We start from the raw sequence: 21,116 nt of genomic DNA on the forward strand, positions 1-21,116 counted from the left end.
CGGCCTCTCCTTACCCCGCCCCCGAGGCCGGGCACGCAGGTCTGTGACTCAGGGACCGCCCCAGGCGGCCGGGCCGGCGCCGACCCGGAAGCGCTTCCTCGTGGCGCTGCGTCACTCGTGAGGGCCGGGGGCAGCGGGCGAGGGCTCCAATGGCTCCTCGCGACGTCACTAAGCGGGGACGGCGCCGGCTGCGGCCCGCGCCATGCTGCGGCCTGCCGGGAGCGGCTGCCGCTTGCTGCCCCGCGCGCTGCCGGGCGCTGGGCTCGGCCTCGGCCCCCGCCGGCCGGTTCGCCCGAGGCGAAGCCCCGGCTGCCCCTCGGGAGCAGCTGGGCGCCGGGCCTGCGCCTCCTGCGCCAGGGACCCCGGGGACCGGGGGGAAGCGAGCGGGGCTCGGGGGAAGGATGGGAGCCTCCGGGAGGAGCCCTCCGTGCCGGCCCCCGCCGGCCGCGCTCTGTGGCCCGGGGAGAAGCCCACGCGAGTGTCCCCGGACGAGGGGCCGCGCCCCGAGGCCCAGCCTGCAGCCGGGGGCCGCGCAGAGTGCCGCGACGCCGCCCCGCCGAGGCCCCGGGAGCGCCCCTTCCAGCCCGGGGACCTTCTTTACGCCGAGTTCCGAAGAGGCGAAAACACATTTCAAAGACTGTTTAAGTTGGAGGCTGCAGGGCAATTGAGCAGTAACTGGGGAGCGATCCTCCACACAGAAATGATTGGGAAGTTTCCCGGCCAGGTACTAAGGAGCTCCGTTGGGCACCATTTTATGCTGAGAAGACCAGCACTGGAGGAATTTGTTTTATTGATGAAAAGAGGGCCTACAATATCGTATCCGAAGGTAATGCCCATTATCTAGGTGGTTCTCGGCCTTCCTTTAGCTGTTAGGTGATCAGATGCATCAGACAACCACTTATGGTTGCCTAACGTTATCTGAACTTTATGATTTCAGTCCTGGTGAAAATATTTACTTCTATATTCTCATTTATACTTAAAATGTATTTATGACCTTTAAAAATAACACTTTTCAGGGCGTAGATTCCCCCCCCCTTTTTTGGCAGGATCTGATTTTGTTTGCTAAGCACTCAGGAAAATGTCAAGATGTGAATATCTTCATTGGTAGAGAATATCTACTTGAATAAAGTCACAGTTCTTTGCAGTGTGTCTGAGTTAGCTCCTGGTGGACAGGGACATTTTTCTCTGTATCTCTGGCATCTAGCACCGTGCCTAGTATGCAAAAAAAGCCACAACATCATTATATTAGCCATTACTCGATATAGTCAGCATAATTTCAATACTCTGAACTGGACAAATCACATATAGGTGGTACTTGGGACACAGATTGGCTCAGCCAGTTTTTAAAATTGCTTCCCTACCTGACCAAAACATGCAACTGGAAAAAAATGTCTTCAGTGCTATCAGTTTAAATAAAACCAAACCACTGCCTTCAGAGTCTACATATGACACATAATCAAATGCAAATGCATGTTATCTATTAAATGTGCAAGACAACGTATTGAAGTCTTGAGTGAGCAAAAGGTCATTACTGACTTGGGGTTAGGACATATAATTTGATCTGGACTTTAAAGTTTAAGTAGAAATATTGTGGTCAAGAATAAGGAAGTGTACTAAAAAAACAAAAAACAAACAATAAGGAAGTGTGAACTATGGAGGCAGAGAAGAATAGAGTACTGGGATGACAGTAGTCCAGGTTTTGTTTAGTAAGGACAATTGGGAGATTAAGCTGAAAGTTGTACTATAATGCCAGGTTTTGAAGGGCCTTGAATGCCATTCAGAGGAGTTTGGACTTTATTTGGAAGTATGAAAGAAATCTGAACAATGATAGGATTAGATATATGCATAAGGAAAACTAATTTGACAACACTGATGAATGATTTAAAGGGGAAGAATCCCTGATAAGAGCCTAATGGATAATGCCCTGCAACTGATAATGAGGACCTGAACTATGAAAGAGACATTCATACAACAAAGAAAGACAGGGAAAAAGAAATAGTAGTATAAGGGACCCTTGATGATGTTAATGTTTTGTCCTTCATTCTCAAGATGAAGACATCAGGGAGGTGATGCCATTACAAGTACGTGAATTGAATCTGAGTGAGAAGTGCTGCGCTAAGTCACCAGCCTCACTTTCTCCTCCAGAGGCTTTTGGGTCCAGGGCTAGATATAAATCAGGATAACTAGAGATGGCCCTGGATTCGAGGTAATTAGGGTTAAGTGACTTGCCCAAGGTCACAGTATCAAGTGTCTGAAGTCACATTCGAACTGCCATTGTCAGTCCTTGTGATCCACACCTCTTAGCTGCCCTAGCATAAAGGATAGAATCTTAAGAAAGACTTAAAAGATAAAGAACCAGGTAGGAGATTGCTTAGAAGCAGTATAGGAGAATCAGGAGACTGGACTATCTGAAGCTAAGAAAGAAGACAGTACCGAGAAGAGGAATCATTAACATCTGCTTTGGAGAGATCAAAGGTGTCAATTATATAAAGGTCTTTGGATCTGGTAATTTGGGACCATTTTTATTAGATTTAGTGGGTGATGAGACCTGATTGATGAAGTTTGAGGAGCAGTGTGAGTGATAAGGCAGGAAAGTGTATAAAATAGCTTTCAAGAAACTTGGCATTAAAAAAATTAAAAAAAGAAACTTGGTGTTACAGAGGGCAATAAAACTGCATACCGTTTGATGTAGCAATACCCACTACTGGGTCTGTATACTGAAGAGATCTTCAAAGAGGGTAAAAACCCCACATGTACAAAAATATTCACAGCATATGCTAACATAGTAACAAAGAATTAGAAATTAAGGAGATGTCTTATCAATTGGGGAATGGTTGATCAAATTGTTGTATATGTATGTGATAGAACACTATTCTAAAAGAAATGAGGGATGGAATTTCAGAAAAGCTTGGAAAGACTTGCATAAATTAATGCTGAGTGAAATGAACAGAACCAGAAGAATATTATACACTCTAATAACATGGGGTGATAAATCAACTATGATGGACTTGTTCATTCCAGTAGTACAATAATCAAACAATTTTAAGGGATTTATGATGGAAAATACCATCCATATCCAGAGAAGAAACTGTGGTATTAAATGAAGACCAAAGCTTATTATCTTCAATTTTTAAAAGTTATCTCATGTAGGGGCAGCTTGGTCTTGTAGTGGATAGAACACCGGCCCTGGAGTCAGGAGTACCTGAGGTCAGATCCGGCCTCAGACACTTAATAATTAGCTAGCTGTGTGGCCTTGGGCAAGCCACTTAACTCCATTGCCTAGCAAAAAATTAAAAAAAAAAATTGTAATCCTTTCTGTCCAGGTATCTGACAGATGTTTCCACATGACTGTCCAACTAGCAGTACCTCCAACTGAACATGTCCAAAACTTAACTCCATATATGACTCTCCAAACTAGTTCTGCATGCTTTTCTTTGTTAATTTCCTCTTAAGCTCAATTCAAAAGCTGTTATCTTTGATTCTTTCCCTTCTCTCTCTTCCAATCATTCAAGATCTGTCAGTTGTCTTCATGGCATCTCAATTATTACCTCTCCTTTCCATTCCTACTGTTATCACCTTAAATCATGTCATCATCTCTTGAACCTGGACCACTACCATATCCTCCTAACCTGTCTACCTTCAGACTTTCCCAGTCCATCCTCCAGCACTGCTTGGTCCTCTGTGATCTTCCTAAAGCACAATTATGATCAAGTTCCTCCTTTCCACTAAAATCCACACTTCTTAATCTAGCATTCAAGTTCTGTGATTACCCTTCCAGATGATGGTGCTATTGGTGAGGGAAGAAGGAAAATGAGCTATATGTCTTCATCCACTGTATTCTAAGTAGTGCTGAACTTAGTCATTCTGTTTGTTCCAGGTGGAACCTTCAATTCCTAATTCTAGCTACCAAAATTCTACCTATCCTTTCAGAGCCCAGCTCAAATAAAATTATCTCCAGGAAGCCTTCAGTAACAACTGGTTTACACACTCTAATGGCTCTTAATAAACTTCTAGTCATTTGTCTTATTTCTCCTGCTCTAGATTATAAGCTACCAAAGAAAGAGACTGTCTACCAAAGGGAATAAATAAGATGTGAAAACTGAGCAAAAAAATTAATTTGAACAAAAATAGGATCAAAATGGTTTAATAAAAACTATATTCTAGGTCACAGGTTCAATCCCTCCTCAGAACTTTATCATTTGATACTTATTTTCTCATACTTATAAACAGCTGTTTTTCAGTAAAATTTTATTAATCACCTACTATGTGCTATGCCCCTGTACTAAGTAGATTTGAATGCGGGTACTCCTGACTCCAGGGCCGGTGCTCTATCCACTGCGCCACCTAGCTGCCCCCAAGGATTACAATTTTAAGAGAGATGCAAAAGCTAGGCTATAAAATTGAGATTTCTTTTGGTAGGTTCACATTTAGATGGGAAATATGTAGAGCAAGGAGATAGCCTAGGACAGCTCTTTTGAAAGAATCCTTAAAGGTTTTAGGGAGGAAGAAGAGTCATTCAAAAAGACAATTGGGAGATGTTAAAGATTGTAGAAATATGCTGCAGCACACTGAAAGAACCATTAGATTTGGTTATTAAGAGATCTTTGGTTTACTTTAATTGTACAATTTATATCTACAAGATAAGCTCTTGTGAGCTTATTGTGAGCATACTTAGTTTTTTTCCCCTACCCTTTATGCCTAGGATAGAACTCAAGTTCTTGTTGATTATATAACTTGTTATATTATTATATTGTTTTCTCATAGGATATGAATATGATGTTGATGATGATGAATGTCAAACCAGGCGATATCATTTTGGATGTTGGCTCAGGTTCTGGTGGAATGAGTTTATTTTTATCACAAGCAGGTAAGAAATTATTAGACTGAATTTAGACACCAGAGGAAATTTCATTTTGCATAATATGGCAAGAACTTATAAAAATGATAAGCACAGAGCCTAATTGCTCACATTAAAGACAATGGAAGGTCTTCTCTGGGCTGCTGTCTTACTGATTCCTGGCTTATTAAGTGTTTCCTGGGTCCTAGAAGCTGTATTAATGGAAGGCAGAGAACAGAAAGGGGAGTGAAAATGTAAAGGAATAAGATTTGACAACAGATTGGATATACAAGGTAAGTGGGAGTGGAATTGAGAGTGATGATTTTGAGCCTGGGTGGCTGGAGAGTGGTGCCTTTGACAGTAATAAGAAAGTTGGAAAGAGAAGAGGGTTTGGAGATAAAGATGAATTTTATTATGTATCTACAAGAATACTATTTCAGAAAAAATTTAGCAGTTCTTTACCTCATCTTCCACAGCCTCCTTGCAAATAGAGGCACTTGTATTCTTCCCCTACTTCTTCTGTTTCTGGAACCCTGAACCAAAATCCAATCAACTGTCAAATTTCTGGATAAGGTGTGTCCATCTATTTCCCTGTAGCCTTACTCACCATTCCTATAACTTTCCATTCCAAAAGCCCACCTGTTCTCCCCATCCCCCATTCCCTTAGGGGTAGGGAGAATCTTATATATTTGTGTCCCTGGGTCTTAGTATAACTTGCATTTATAAGCAAGCACTTAATGATTTTTCATCTAGTTTTAATGTGACAGACATATATAAACAAATTTTTCTGAACTACTCTTTTATATATTCTCTGGTGAACTTTCATCCAACTTTTTATTGCTTCTCTTAATAGCTTATCTTCTTTCCTATGCCTCTTATACCTGGATCATTTGTTTTCTGTCTCCAAACTTCTACCTACCATTCGTAGGTTAAGGAAACTAAGATCAAGAGGAATTAAGTTACTTGCCTAAAGTTTATATACTAGTTTGTGATAAAGCTGTGATTGCATTCAACTAAATCCTTCTGAGTCCACATCAAAGTCATTCTCTGTACTACCAAGTAGTATGGTACAAGACACTTGGAATATTTTTTGTGTACTTCCTAGTTAAGGTATTCTGAATAATAGTGTTTCATTCTTTTGTATTGAAATTATAAAAGTAATATAGTTGCAGGAAGTGGCAGCATGGTATGAGGGATTCAGAACTGGTCTCAGAGTCCAGAAGATCTGGGTTGCTTTATTGCCTCTAATCCAAGTGACCATGAATAATTCACCTGATCTCTCAGAGGCCCAGGAAACTTTCTAAGACTGAAGTCTCAGTTATGCACTTGGGAGTTCACTATGTCAATAAAATCACAGACCTGGCAAAATCAAAAATGTTGTCACAATAGATTACTTTAGATAGTGGGAAAGTCTATCTTTAGATTACTTAATCTACAAAAATTTTATCTGCAGAAGCATGAATTCTTTGATTAGCTGAATAGTTTTTTGTTTTTTAGGTTTTTGCCAGGCAAATGGGGTTAAGTGGCTTGTCCAGTGTCACGCAGCTAGGTAATTATTAAGTGTCTGAGGTCAGATTTGAACTCAGGTACTTCTGACTCCAGGATCAGTGCTCTATTCACTGTGCCACCTAGCTGCCTGCTGAATAGTTCTAAAGTTAATTCAGTTTGGTACCTAAGGGACTCAAGATGTGATGACATTTTTACTAAATTATACATTTGCTAAGATTTGCTTTAAATGATTTGTATTTTCTCTTCCTCATTTAATAATCTGATACCTATAGCATGACTCAATGAGATTTGTCATAATTCTCACTGTCAGAATTATTTTAGGGCAATTAGATGGCAGTGCATAGAGCACTGAACCTGGATTTATCAGCTGGATGACTCTGGCCAAGTCACTTAACCCCTGCCTACATTAAACTGGAGAAGGAAATGGCAAACCCCTCTAATATCTTTGTCAAGAAAACTCCAAAAAGAGTCATGAAGAGTTGGACAGGACTGAACAACAGCTATGAACTATTAAGTTGGGATACTTATCTTTTTTTGCCTCTTCAATAGATGCAACTTTTCCTTTGATATACTGTTCTATATACAAAATCACTATTGGACCCTTCAAATTTCTTTGTTTGATTCAGTCTTTTGTTAAATTAAATAAATGAATCTAGTACATCTTTATTTATTTCTGGTTTTTTGCAAGGCAGTAGGGTTAAGGTCACACAGTTAGGTAATTATTAAATGTCTGAGGCCATATTTGAACTCAGGTCCTCCTGACTCTAGGGTCAGTGATCCATCCACTTGTCCACCTAACTGCCCAGAATTAAGTGTTTATTAAGCATTTGTTATGTGGTAAGCTTGGAGATTACAAATGAAAAAGGTTAAGATGTTGCTTTCAATGAAATAAACATTCCTTTGGGTGAGGTAACACATTTAGGGGAGAGGTATTTTGTTTTGGAAAATTACAGAGTAGCACCTTAGGTGAATAGATTAAAATAATCTTTCCAATTATAATAACAGTATCCATTTGATTATGGTTTCAGAACTGGAAAGTGGAAATTTAACCAGAGGTTAAATTTGCAGATTTGCCATTCAGAGCTAGAACTGGGGTTAGGAGCTTGGAAAACGGGAACCTGGAAGCAGTACTAAGTCAGTCATTATGTATTTATTCATTGCCTAATATATGGCAGCCATTGTGCTAAGTGCTGGGGATACAAAGAATCAAGAAATATGTACAAACAAGCTATATGCAGGATAAACTGGAAATCATCAAAAGAGTGAAAGCACTAACATTAATAAGAGGCATTGGGAAAAAATTTTTGGAGAGGGTGAGCTTTTTTTTTCTATTTTAAAAAACTAACAAACACCATTACAAAATTATGAACTATTACTACTATTTTTCAATGTTATTCATTCAATTATTTTAGTTGGATTACAGGGACGAGTTAAAAGTTTTGAAATTAGAAAAGATCACCACAACCAGGCTAAGAAGAACTACAAGTGCTGGCGGGACGCATGGAAGATTAGTCATGTAGAAGAATGGCCAGATAATGTGGATTTCTTTCATAAGGATATTTTAAAAGCTGCTGAGGACATAGAATCCATAACATTGGATGGGGTAAATCTTCTAAAAGTGTGTTCTAAAATATTAGATTCTTAGACTACATGTATTTAAGGTTGGATTGGACCATTGGGATGGTGTATTTACTTCATGGTCCCTTTTTAAATGATATAAGGCATTGGATATCAACTTAGTTTTCTCACTTTGGTAGTAAGATATTTTCTTGATATGCAGATATGATATCCAAAAGGAATATTTTATCATTCAAATTACTTCCTCCTAGACCACTAGCCTTCTAACTTGGATTTCTAAATTTCTTTTTACCTTGAGGACAGTTACTATTTCATTTCTGGCCTTGTATCCTTAATACCTAGCTATCACCTTGTAGAGTAGGTGCTTAATAAATGTTTGTTGAACTGAATTTTTCCCATACTTATTACATCTTTTTTCTTCTGTTGAAACATTTTAGCTAGTCAGGACAACTTTATGCAGAATGATTGGGAAATATTTTCTAGTTAATTGAATATTCTGGTTGATTATTTTCATATAGCACATGTGAAGTTATTAAAAAAACAATATCCTTTTAGTATTGACAACATGCTGGACATAATTTAATATGACTTTAGTAAAAGTTTAAGGTGGACTGCAGACTTGGTATTGTGATGTGACAAGATGAGTTAGATATTGGGCTGCATTAATCTAGGCACAACTTCCAGGAACAAGAAAGTATTCTGCCCCCATCAGACCAAATCTGAAATGCTATGTTCTGGGTACCACAGTGGGAGAAAACACCAACTCTGGAGTCAGGAGGACCTGAGTTCAAATATGGCCTCAAGACACTAAGTTGTGTAGCCCTAAGCAAGTCACTGAATCCAGGTGCCTCCAAAAAAGAAAAAAATAGAAATAAAGACATTGTTAAGCTGGAGAGTCCAGAGAAGTAACAAAAATAGTTAAGGACTTTGAGACTATTCCATGTGAAGACTTTTGAAGGGCTGAGTGTATATAGGCTGGAGAAGTCTCAGAGGGGACATGATAACTGTCTTTAAGTATCTGGTGAACCATATCAATCTTCTGTTTGACCTGTTCAAATTTGTCTTAACAGATAGTAGCAAGAATAATGGATAGAAGTTGCAAAGAAAGAAATTTAGGATTAATAATAAGGAAAACTTTCTTATATATAGGGTTGCCCAGAAGTATGCTAGTTGCTTTGGGAGATACGGATTGACCTCATTAGAGGTCTTCAAGCAAAGACTAGATGAGCATTGAACTTAATGGTCTCTGAGCTCCCAGTTTTTAAAAAAAAGATTCAAAAGAATCTTTGAATATCTTAGAACCATCATAATGAACATCTTAGCTTATTATTCTGATGAAGAGGCGCTAATTCATGAAGTTTTTCAGTTAATAGAAAGCAAAATAAATCAGTGTTCATGCATGTGGTTGGTTATGAACAATTCTGTTTAACCTACATTTATAGACTATATTTTAAAAAGCCCTTTCCTCACAACAGCCCTAGGATATTAGTACTCTGTATTCTCACATACTTTCATATATGAGTTCTCTTGCATTAATATGGAAAGTATATAGATGTCATGTTAATATTAGAATCTAAAGGAGGTTTTTTGCTTCTTCTCAAGGTTTATGAACACCTCTGTAAAATCTTAATTTTACAGATAAGGAAGCAGATTTAGGAATGTAAAGTAATTTGTCCATAGTCATGAAGTTTATAACTGGTACATCTTGAATCCAATTCATTCTGATTCCAAGTCTACTATCTCTCTTGAAAAGACAATAATGATGACCAAGTTTATAATTTAAGTCAATTTTTAAAAGTTGTGGGAAAAAATGTATAATTGCTCATTACTTTATTAACACTTACTTTCTGTTACTCAAATCCAGCTTTTATCAGAAATACAGATTATTCTGGATAGACCTCACAGATCATCTAATCCATCCCCCTCCTTATGTAGAAGAGGAAACAGCCTTCAAAAAGAATTTTATCAAGGTTGCAGGTCTTAAGTTAGAAGAGCTACATTTTGAAGGTCTTCTGTCTGCAAGTCCAGCATTCTTTTTACTGAACAGTCTCTACTTTCAGCTAAAGTCTATGAATCAATTAATATTCAATGATTAGTTGACTGAAAGAAAAAGTTGACTGTTTCCAATCAATATTTTACTTTATTTGATAACTATTATGTCATCAAAAACATGATAGAGATTGTGATTTTTTTTAGGGTTTTTTTTTGCAAGGCAAATGGGGTTAAGTGTTTTGCGCAAGGCCACACTGCTAGGTAATTATTAAGTGTCTGAGACCGGATTTGAACCCAAGTACTCCTGACTCCAGGCTGGTGCTTTATCCACTGCGCCACTAGCCACTCAGTAAACATTTAACATATAAATAGCTTCAGATTGTTAAGAGTTATCAATACTTTCTTTTGTTTCGCACATTGACTAACTTTGTTTTTATTTGTAATGAATTCTATATTAACAATCTCTCCTCAGGGGCGGTTCAAATCCGGTCTCAGACACTAAATACTTACCTAGCTGTGTTGTGTGACCTTGGGCAAGCCACTTAACCCCATTTGCCTTGCAAAAAAAAAAACCCCTAAAAAAAATCTTTCCTCTAAGAAAAATTTGTTTAGTACCATCTTTGTGACTAGAACGATATTGGGCACTGTGAGGGTGAGGAATACAAAAGACTCAGTACAAATTTTCTTCCTTTGGGATACTTTCTCCAACTTCCAGGCATCACTTCTTCCTCTCTTTAAAATTAAAAAAACTAACTATAGATATAAAATGTTACATACATGGTAGCTTTGTTTACTTAACTGTTTTTCTTTGTTACCAGGAAAGGTTCAATGATGGTGGTATCAGTGGTAGTGGCATGTCAGGAAATGAGGATTTAAATGTAATTTTAAAAACAAGTATAATAAAAAACTTTAAATAATAAATTCACAGCAACTATTATCTCCTACCCAGACTTGTGATTTTTATCTGTATGGTAAATTTAAACAGTCTTTGAATATTAATTTTTATTGTTTAAAATTTATACGAAATGTGTAAATTAAAAAAGAAATCCCAAGAAAAATGAAAAATTTAAGACATATCTAAGACACTTCATCCTGTTTTTATAGACAGAAATCTAGATACTGATAATTATACATCACCAGACGAGTATATCAGTAGCAATTATACAAGTTATCAATGTGCTACATTCTAATTTTAAAAATTCTTAAGTCTATGAAATAGCTTTCCAAAAATAAACTAAATTATCTCTTCTCTATTTCTCTAACATACCCCCAAATTTGTGTGCCTTTACTTAATAAAACTCAGTGTATATTTTCTGTCCTTTATAGGTGGCTTTGGACATGTTAAATCCTCAAATTGCTTTGCCTGTTATATATCCAAATCTTAAGCAAGGTGGCATATGTGCAGTATATCTAGCAAAGTGAGTATGTAATATAAATTAAATACATTTTAATTTCACTGAAATACCAGGTTGGAATAATCTTTAGCTGTAATCTATGAAAACAAACATAATACAGTAAATCCTATTTTAAGTACTATACTTATCTGCAGATTTTTTTAATTGCCAGTTTCACATATTTTATATATATTTCATATGTAAGCTCTCTTTAATTAACAAGGAAAATATATAGATGTCATGCTAATACCAGGATCTAAATGAAATTCTTGCTTCTTCCCAAGGCTCTTGCAGAATATTGTAGCTTTTTTTCATAGTTTTTAACCTTGATTTAATCTTGATTGGTTAGGTTAAGTGGTCTAACAAATGTATTTTTTTTAGAGTGAACAAATCTATTTTCAAAATATCTAGTGTTCTTTTATTAAGATTTCAATATACATTTTGCTTTTATTTTAAAGTATCACACAGGTAATTGAACTTTTAGAAGGAATACGTATCTGCAAACTTGCACTCTCATGTGAACAGATAAGAGAAGTTCTTCTTAGAGATTGGTTAATATGCCCAGCAAAAAGGAAAGATGGCACTTTAGCCCAAAAAGTTGAGCCTAAACCCAATACAGATTTAAAGTTACATCCTCAAAGGGAAATTGAAACTGAAGAAAGTGAGAATGTACAAGAAAATGATTATGGTAAGAATGATGTTTTTTTTGGTATATTTTGTAGTAATAAATGAACTTTGGGTTTCTGAGTATTCAGTGAATGTTATTTGGGACACTTAACATTTAACTCCTTTTAGGTACAGAAATATAGTATATATTCATGTGCTGTTAATTTAGAACCTCCTAAATACATGAAGTTCTTATTTTCCAGGGAGTCACTCCTAATTTTTCCTTCTTCTTGGTTTTGAGTTTCTTAGTGTAAAAGATGCCATATAGATGTCTGTAAAGAAAAGTTCCCAATTATCAGTAGTTTTGATGAAAAGTATATTTAAATAGCAAATAGGTTTTTTTTAATGTATCTTATAAAGAGAAAATAGAAGTTATACAGAAGGGGGTATTATAATTTTAAAAATAATGACCTAATGCTTTGAGAAGTCTGAAAGAAGTAAATTCAGAAAAATCTGTGGTGTATATATGTTGCTTAACCTTTAATCTCATAAATTAGTTTTTAAAGTTTAGTTACTAACTGTACAAACATTGACAAGGTGATGCTGTGACATTTATTTTTTAAAACAGTAGAGACAGAGATGAAAGTTAAATATGGAAGTTAACCTACTTGGGGAAATTACTGTATTAACAAAAATGGAAATAAGCATAATAATGGAGAAGTACCACTAAATTATGTTAATAGCTTTTAAATCAAGTTTTGAAGATTTCTGTATAATATATAATTACATATAATCTTATACACACATACATTTATACATATATATATGTTTGTTTGAATATCTTTGTTTGTTTGTATCCAGGTGAATCATTTTCTGGTTTCCCATATAGCTCAATTCCCTACATTGCCAGACCTTTTCATTGTCAGTCTAATCACACAGGTAATTAATATTCAGCAAATAATTTTTGTTAGATGAAATTTAAAATGTTTTTAACTATATTTATAATTTAACATTTTAATAATGCTTTTTTCTTTTAAATTAGCTTTTCTTGTCAAATTGAGGAAGTTCAACCCAGAATATTAACTCCAGATGACTGACTTCAAATAATTTCAAGATTGCAAAGTACCAAGATAAACTTAATATTGTAAATGATTACATTTATAAATTTGTTGTTTTATCTTTTTTATTACTTTGATTTACAAATCTTTATTACATACAAATTTTAAAATATGAAAGCTAAATGAACAGGCAACCGTGCAACTGTTAAAAGCAAACCATATATTACCTCATTTTGACACTTATCTTGAAATTACATTCAGACATTTGTATTTAATGATTCCAAGTTGGTTTAGTTGAGCCATTTCATTCTTCATTTCCTGTAAACCACTCCATTGATTTATCTTGCTTCATGCAACTCATTTTCCTTCCCTTTTTTGATACATTATCAGTGTCTATTAAAAATTTAAAAAACAATATTAAGACAATATTAAGACATGAAAAATTATGGGGCTTTTTAAGTATACATTCGGATGGCTCTCTCTTTATATGTATATGTATTTTGGGGGAAAAAACAAAATTTTTGGATTTCAGATAATGAATTTATTTGGGTTAATAAAAAGATTTAAAACAATTATTAGTTTTCCCCCAAATAAAAACATTTTGGTTACATTAAAAATCTTTTCAAACAGCAGGAATTTTCAGGTGTCTTTTTGTCTCTTAAAAATATAATATTGTTTAAATCATCTTACCAAAATGTCAATTTTGTCAATTATTTTGAAGCCTTGTTAAAGTGAAATTCTACTAAGTATGGACTGTTACAGTTTGTTGTCAGTTTCGGAGATTTTCAAATTGTTTCCGTGAAATAAATGTTTAGGCTGATAATAGTATTTATAAACAATAACAAACTGAGGAGTTGTCTTTGTGCAAAAGTAGATATATTAGGATTTATAAAACAATGTGTTTAGAAGTGCTGATGCCCTATTTCTACAGTATGTTGGTGGACTCACTGCTATTAGGGAGAAAAATTGCACAGGATAAGAACTACAAAGATGGAATGTATACATATACTGAATAAACTGAAAGAAACAAACTCAAAGAACTCTGAGATACAAAATACTTGCAAATTGTTTAAAAAAACATATTTAGAGTTCATTTTATTTGTAGTAGTTTTCTTTTTGCAAAAAAAATGTATTTTGCATAGACAAGAAAGCCATTGCCTAATTAAGTCCTCAGGCCAAAATTTTGGTATAATTTAGGAGAGATCAAATTTGGCCTCCAAGACATTAGTAGTTATGTGACTTTGGGGGCAAGATACTTTTGGCTCAGGTTTCCTCATCTGTAAAACAAGTTGGAGAAGGAAATGGCAAACTACTGCAGTATTTTTGCCAATTAACCCCCAAATGCAGTCATGAAGTGTTGTACATGACTTGAAAAAATTGAACAACAAAATTTGGGGGGACTCCTATTTCATACTTTTCAGGGTATATGGAAACATACTGCATACAAGATGGTGCTCAATAAATAAACTTTAAATGAACTAAATGATTTTAAATCATACCATGGGAATAGTAAGATTGAGTTGGTTCAAGTGGTAAATCCACTGAGAATGAATTGTATGATTCCTGAGATGACTGTTTCTCCAACATTTCTAATGTGCCACTGGATGAAGAGGAGGAGGATGATGAAGATAATCCCAGTCCTACAAATCTTCCTTTTTTACCACAAAGTGAACAATCTACAGGTGTGGCACTAGGTCCTCGGGGCAGCTGAACTTCATCTCTGTGGTAGTTTCTGACAGCCCCACTGTGATGAATGGACCTTTCTCGCTGCCATATATAATGTGTTGGAGCAATAGCCATAACCTGCAAAGGAAAACTGATTTAGAATTTTATTGTCTTGAAAATTAACTTACATATATACATATATGCATGCTATATATTTATAACTTAAATATATTTTGCTTTACTTTTAAGTTGCTATCTTCCTAAGGCATTACTTACCATCTAGTAGAATTGGGTCACTGTCACTTATATATTCTCCTATAAATTATCCATGAGGAGTCCACCTAATATGTGAAGGGGTCTTCTTCTAAAGTTAATGTCTTCACATAGACACTAAGAAAGATCACAGATCACTCAGTGTATTCGTCAGTTATCCTTAACTTTGACTCCATGACCAACTCGCTTTTTCCAATCATAAATTTCTAATGATACTCAAGAGATGGAGCAGCATACAGAATCCAAAATATATTAGAACATAGCTTATAAGACAGCTAATATGACAATGGTCAAAAAACATGATGGGATAATTTCTGAAGAACATATAAACTGTCTACCTCATGAAATGATGCCCTGATAAGCAGTATAATCAAGACTACTCTAAGATACCACTTTAAAGCCACTAAAATAGCAAAAAATAGTATAACGTCAAATTCAACACTGAGCTGCAGGAAAACAAGTATGCTAATATGTTGTTGGTGGATCAGTAGACTGGTATAAATTTTACAATAAGAGTTAAAAAACTGATCCTACCTTGGTGCAGAAAGTCTATTGCTAGGGCTATATATTCTAATTATCTTTTAAGAAAAAGTATCTTCACAAAAATATTCATAGCTACCTTATTTATATTTTTTAAAAAACTACATTCAATGATTAAATAATAGTTTTAAAATGACATGTTAATAGAAAATTAGGTGCTCCAATCCATCCTCCACATAGATGACCAAAAAAAAAAATAATCTTTCTAAGATATAGCACATTTATTAGCTTGAAAATATTTTAGTTAATCCTTCATTCTGAGAAAAACATAGTCATCCTGAAATTTAAAACCCTTCACCATTCCCATTTCTACCCCCCAAAACACACTACCTGTCCCCTCAACTGCCTATTTTCAGCCCCAACTATGTCCCAGGCATGAAATACCCACTTTACTTTGACCTCCAAGGATCTTCCCTTCAAGGGTCAGCTCTTCCACCAACACTTAGCCTAGTTAATGTTATTTTTTCCTTTTCAAAATACTTTGCTTTTACCTATCTATACATGCCATATTCCCCAACTTGAAGGCAAGGTCTGTTTCCCTTTTGTTCATTATATAATGCTTGCCACATATTAGGTAATTAAGAAAAATGCTTACTGGAATGAATTGGATAAATATAATGTATGCATGTAAACAAAAACCTATGGGAAATGATGCAAAGCAAGATCTGTAGAATCAGAACTATATACATATTGACAACTAAGATCTATAGGTGAACCAAAAGTATAATAAAGATAACATTACCACCTAAATCAGTTTACTTATTCAGTATTATACCAATCACATTACCAAAGGATTACTTTATAGTTAGAACACTAACAAAATTCATCGGAAAAACAAAGAAGTTAATTATCTCAAAGGAAATAAAATATATGGGAAAGGGGCCTAGCATTACCAGATCTCAAACTACTACAAGTAGTAATCATCAAAAAAATTGATAGTGGTTAAGAAATAGGGAGATTATTAATCCATGGAATAGACACCAAGTACATAATCTACAAAAGCAAATGACAAAGTAGTCTAGTGTCTGATTAAATTAAAAGATCCCAGCTGGGTCTAGAGGCACAAATTCACTAACAAAAACTGTTGGAAAAGTTGGAGCAGACTAAAAGCAATTAGATATAGATCAACATTTAAATTACAAAACAAGATAAACTCCATTAAATAGCTATGAGACTTAGAAATAAGGGGTGAAATAATCAGCAATTAGAGGAAGATGGAATATGTTAGATCTATATCCAGGGAATTAGTTTGTAACTAAACAAAAAATAGAGAGGTTCACAGGAGTAAAATAGGCAATTTTGATCACAAAATTAAAAAGTTGCACAAACAAAACCAATAGTTAAAATGAGAAAAGAAAGGTAAATGGAAAAAAAGGTTCTCTGTTAAAGATCTCTTAACATCTATAGAAATTGATTCAAATTTATAAAAAAAAAAGCCATCTTCCAAATGATAAATGATGAAAGGATATGAATAGGCAATTTTCGGAGGAAGAAATTCATGCTATAATTTACCATATGAAAAAAATTGCTTCAATTCACTAACTGATGAAAATAACTTATGTTTTACCTTATTTTACCTTTTTCATCAGACTGGAAAAGTTGATGAAATAGCAAATGTGTTATTGCATTGTTTTTTAGATCTGGTCCAGTTAGCCCCCAAAGCTATTAAATTGTGTATAACTTTTGAACCAGAAATATCATAACTAGAGATCAAAAAAAAATATGAAAAGAACCTATATGTACAAAAAAACATTTATAGCTGTTGTATGTGTGGTGGCAAAGAACTGACAGGATGTTCATCAATTGGGGCATGGCTGAATGAATTATGGTGAATAAATGTGATGGAATATTATCATGCTATAAAATTGTTGCAGAGGGGCAGCTAGGTGGCACAGTACTGCCCCTGGAGTCAGGAAGACCGGAGTTCAAATTTGACCTTAGACACTTGATACTTAGCTGTGTGATCTTGGGCAAGTCACTTATCACTCCCCCACCCCCCAATTGCTCTGCAAAAAATCAAAAAATAATGATGCAGAGTTAAGTAAACAGAACCATGAGAACAATTTATACAATTGCAACAATAATTCAAAAACAAACAGCTACTAAGGAACAACAAGTACAATAACTATGATTAAACAAAGATTCATGAAAATATGTTATCTGGGGTAGCTAGGTGGTAGTGAATAGAGATCTGCCTTAAAATCAGGAGGACCAGGGGCGGCTAGGTGGCGTAGTGGATAAGGCACTGGCCTTGGAGTCAGGAGTACCTGGGTTCAAATCCGGTCTCAGACACTTAATAATTACCTAGCTGTATGGCCTTGGGCAAGCCACTTAACCCCACTTGCCTTGCAAAAACCAAAAAAAAAAAAAAAAAGAAAAAGAAATCAGGAGGACCTAAGTTGATAGCTGGCCTCAGATACTTACTAAACTGTGTGTGATGCAAGGCATCCTACCCTGATTGCCTCCAAAAAGCAAAAACAAAAAATTAATGTTATCCATCTCATGATAGAGAGAGATGATAAACCCAAAGGTACAAATCAAGACATGGGGGAGGAGGTGAGAAACAGCCAATTCAATTCAGAATTTTTTTTTTTTGCTTGACTACATGTTTGTAATGGGTTTTGTTTTCCTCTCTAAATAAGGGGAGATGGGGGGGTGCTGGAGGGGAGGAAATAGAGGTAGATTTTCATCAAAAAATCAAGTGAAAATATAGATTTTTAAATTTGTTTTTATAGTGATACATTTCCCCTGTATCCTCAGAGTGCAATCTTTTATAACAGAATTTTTTTTCAAAAGATAAAAATATTCGGGCAGCAGCATATCCTTTCATCACTTATCATTTGGAAGATGCCTTTTATTTTTATAAATTTGAATCAACTTCTATATTCACCAGCTAGGTGGCGCAGAAGCACCAGCCCTGGAATCAAGAGTACCCAAGTTCAAATCCGGCCTCAGACTTAATAATTACCTAGAATTACCACTGCCTCGCAAAAACCTAAAAAAAAAAATTAATAAAAAATTAAAACAGACATTATAGGCAATGTTCCACACCAGTAGATTCTTCCACTTCTGCAAAGGAGTGAAGGAGGGTGGTGTCTTCTTATATCTCTTCTTTGTGTCCAAGTTTATCATTTGTAACATTCAGTTTCAGCTGTGTGTTTTCCTCCTATTTATACTGTTATAGTCATAATATGTTGTTTTCCTGCCTCTCCTAACTTCACTTTATATCAATTTAGATAATCTTTCCATGCCTCACTTTTGTTATTTTTTAAAGCACAATGAAATCCCATTACATAGTCATGTACTATAATTTATCTATTTCCCAATAATTGAGCTATTTTGTTTCTATTTCTTTGCAATCAGAAAGTCATGTATTTTATTGTATATGGATCCTGATTACTTCATTGAAGTATCTATGTAGCAATTCTACTTTGTAAAATGCTAAGGGTTTAATTCTACATGCTTATTTGATCATTTCTGTTTATGGCTATTAAGTATATAATAAATTGTAAAGGTTTTCACAAAAAGTTTTCTTAAAGCATAGCATTCTAGTATGAAAAAAGAAGCCAAAAAGTTATTGCTCAACTCCCATGTGCAAAGCAATATATTGTTAGGTTAGAGATGTCAAACTCCTGAGTGAAGACCTAATCATATTAAAATATAATTGGGAATGTTTAACAAAATAAATTAAGGTGAAATACAACATGTTAATTTGTGTTTTTTTTAAGTCAACAAGTGACCTGCAGGGATCTATTTCTATTTAAGTTTGATACCACTCTGCTAGGTAATATGGTAGATACAAATGAAAAACTTAAAATTGATCTTGTATCATTTTCTTATTGATCCTTTTAATAAGTAATTAAATTTGTCCTAAAATTGTTTAACTCACAGTTCTTTGTCTTTGAATGTAGTTCAGAGTTCAGCTGACCTGTAATGGTTTAAATTTTAAAATCCATCTATCCTTGCCTCAGGGAATTTTGCTAACCTTGGGAAATGTGTATAAACAGAGAAGGAGTCAGGTCTGATATCTTTATATCCTATGATAGTCGAGGATATCTGGTTTGCTGTTCAAAAAATTTGAGTTACTATCTGACCATCAGAACTTAAAACGATGAGTATTTCTTAGTTTTATGAGAAAAGAAGGGGGAGTCATTGCTAGTCCCTCATTACCAAATTTCCAACCAATCATGTTGCCCTTAATTCAATGATGTCATCTATCTTGTTCTGTTCTTTGTTCTGTACTCCTTAAAAAAATACATAAGGGGAATTGTCCTCTTGGTGTTTTTGGCTTCAGTGGAGGCAATCCATTGACCCCTTATTGACAGGTATCATGCCCCTGATACTAAATGTTACAGTGTGTGGAGATCTACTTCAGTTTACTTTTTTGTTAAAATTCAAATAAGTCATAAAGTATAAAATACTGTTCTAGCTCCTGTGCAGGTCACACTAATTAATCACTAAGAAATAATATAACAATAAGTAACCTCATTAAATTTTTGATGATGCTAAATTGAGGTCAATCTTATATGCAATACTGCATACACTGGGGTGACACCAAAATCTCACTTATGTGTTGGGTCACAGTCTAAAGAGAATTTGTGGGTTTAATTTTTCTAACACTATAGCCCGGGAATCCCAGTCATCTTTTAGAAAAGGATATTTATTAATAGCAAAACAATAACCCTTCCCCTGCAAAAATCTGTGAAACACTGACCCACAAATACAGTAAGAGAAAATAGGCTTACATTTGAAAAGCACATTTCATAGAGTAGAAACATAACACCTAGAAGCAAACTCCTTTTGCTGGAGTCCTCAAGAAGTTTCCCTCAGGTATAAATAGTGTTTTACTAGGTTATTTGAGGAGCTATTCTTCGGTGTCTATCCTTGCCTCCCAATCTAAAATACTACAGTTCTTTGTTAGTTGTTCCAGGGACACTTTTAGGATGCTAACAGAAGATAGGAAGTTTTATGTACCTTTGAAGGTCATAAAGTCTTCCTTTCATGAAAGGTGGGTAGAAGAATAAATGAAATCCAGGACTTTGCCTCTCTTTTTTCTTTTTCCTCCTCTGCCTCCTCACAGTCAATTCCTTCTTATGGGTTTAGCTGAAATGCCCTCTCTTCTGCTTGCTCAAATATACCAAGTTCTAAACTAGCTCCCTGATTTTATACAGGCCCTAAGGGAATTAGTTTCTCAACTAGTCCAAATATGCTTCCTATGCAAGCCACTCCAATTGATCAAGGGCTGCTTTGCATTTAATGTCTTTAGTTGAATGAGACATGTTCTCAACTAGCTAAATATCACTAGCAATATTTTAGCAGTTGCTTCAAGTGAAATGGGATATTTTGATTCAAATCAATTATTCCTGTCCCTTACACTTCAAAGACAGAATTAGAATTCAAGGCAACCTAATATACTGAGAAAGTAGTTAAAACACAGTAATGCAAACATACAAAAAAAAAATTCAAAATGATATGCAAGAAGTAAAGAGCAAAATGCAAACTGCAATAATCAGACTACATAGGGTAGAAAAATACAGTTTGCTACAAGTCAATGAGAAAATGATACACCTAAGATTCAGAAATTACATTCTATTTTAATAACACATATATGTATATAGGGACCTTCAAAATCATCTAACTCCCATTTTACATACAAGGGAATTT

General features: G+C 35.2%; 2 protein-coding genes across 3 annotated transcripts in view; one reads left to right on the plus strand and one right to left on the minus strand.

Annotated features, from left to right (window-relative positions):
- The first annotated feature begins 190 nt into the window (after window positions 1-190).
- Window positions 191-19,164, plus strand: TRMT61B (tRNA methyltransferase 61B). The gene is made up of 7 exons (XM_074209794.1): window positions 191-826; window positions 4,765-4,867; window positions 7,759-7,949; window positions 11,243-11,334; window positions 11,769-11,998; window positions 12,778-12,855; window positions 12,959-19,164. Exons 1-7 carry the CDS (start codon window positions 203-205, stop codon window positions 12,997-12,999), a joined length of 1,359 nt encoding a protein of 452 aa, XP_074065895.1. The 5' UTR covers window positions 191-202; the 3' UTR covers window positions 13,000-19,164.
- The window catches only part of SPDYA (speedy/RINGO cell cycle regulator family member A), a 37,871-nt gene continuing 29,845 nt past the window's right edge, over window positions 13,091-21,116 (minus strand). For both annotated transcript variants that reach the window (XM_074209796.1, XM_074209795.1), the window contains exons 7-8: window positions 14,474-14,777; window positions 13,091-13,367 (exon numbers count right to left, since the gene is read on the minus strand). In XM_074209796.1, the coding sequence (XP_074065897.1) occupies window positions 13,279-13,367; window positions 14,474-14,777 (393 nt within the window). In that variant the 3' untranslated portion in view covers window positions 13,091-13,278. The remainder of the gene's footprint in view (window positions 13,368-14,473; window positions 14,778-21,116) is intronic.

This window comes from Macrotis lagotis, chromosome 1 (genome assembly GCF_037893015.1).
Source record: "Macrotis lagotis isolate mMagLag1 chromosome 1, bilby.v1.9.chrom.fasta, whole genome shotgun sequence".
NCBI classification, from domain to species: Eukaryota; Metazoa; Chordata; class Mammalia; order Peramelemorphia; family Peramelidae; genus Macrotis; species Macrotis lagotis.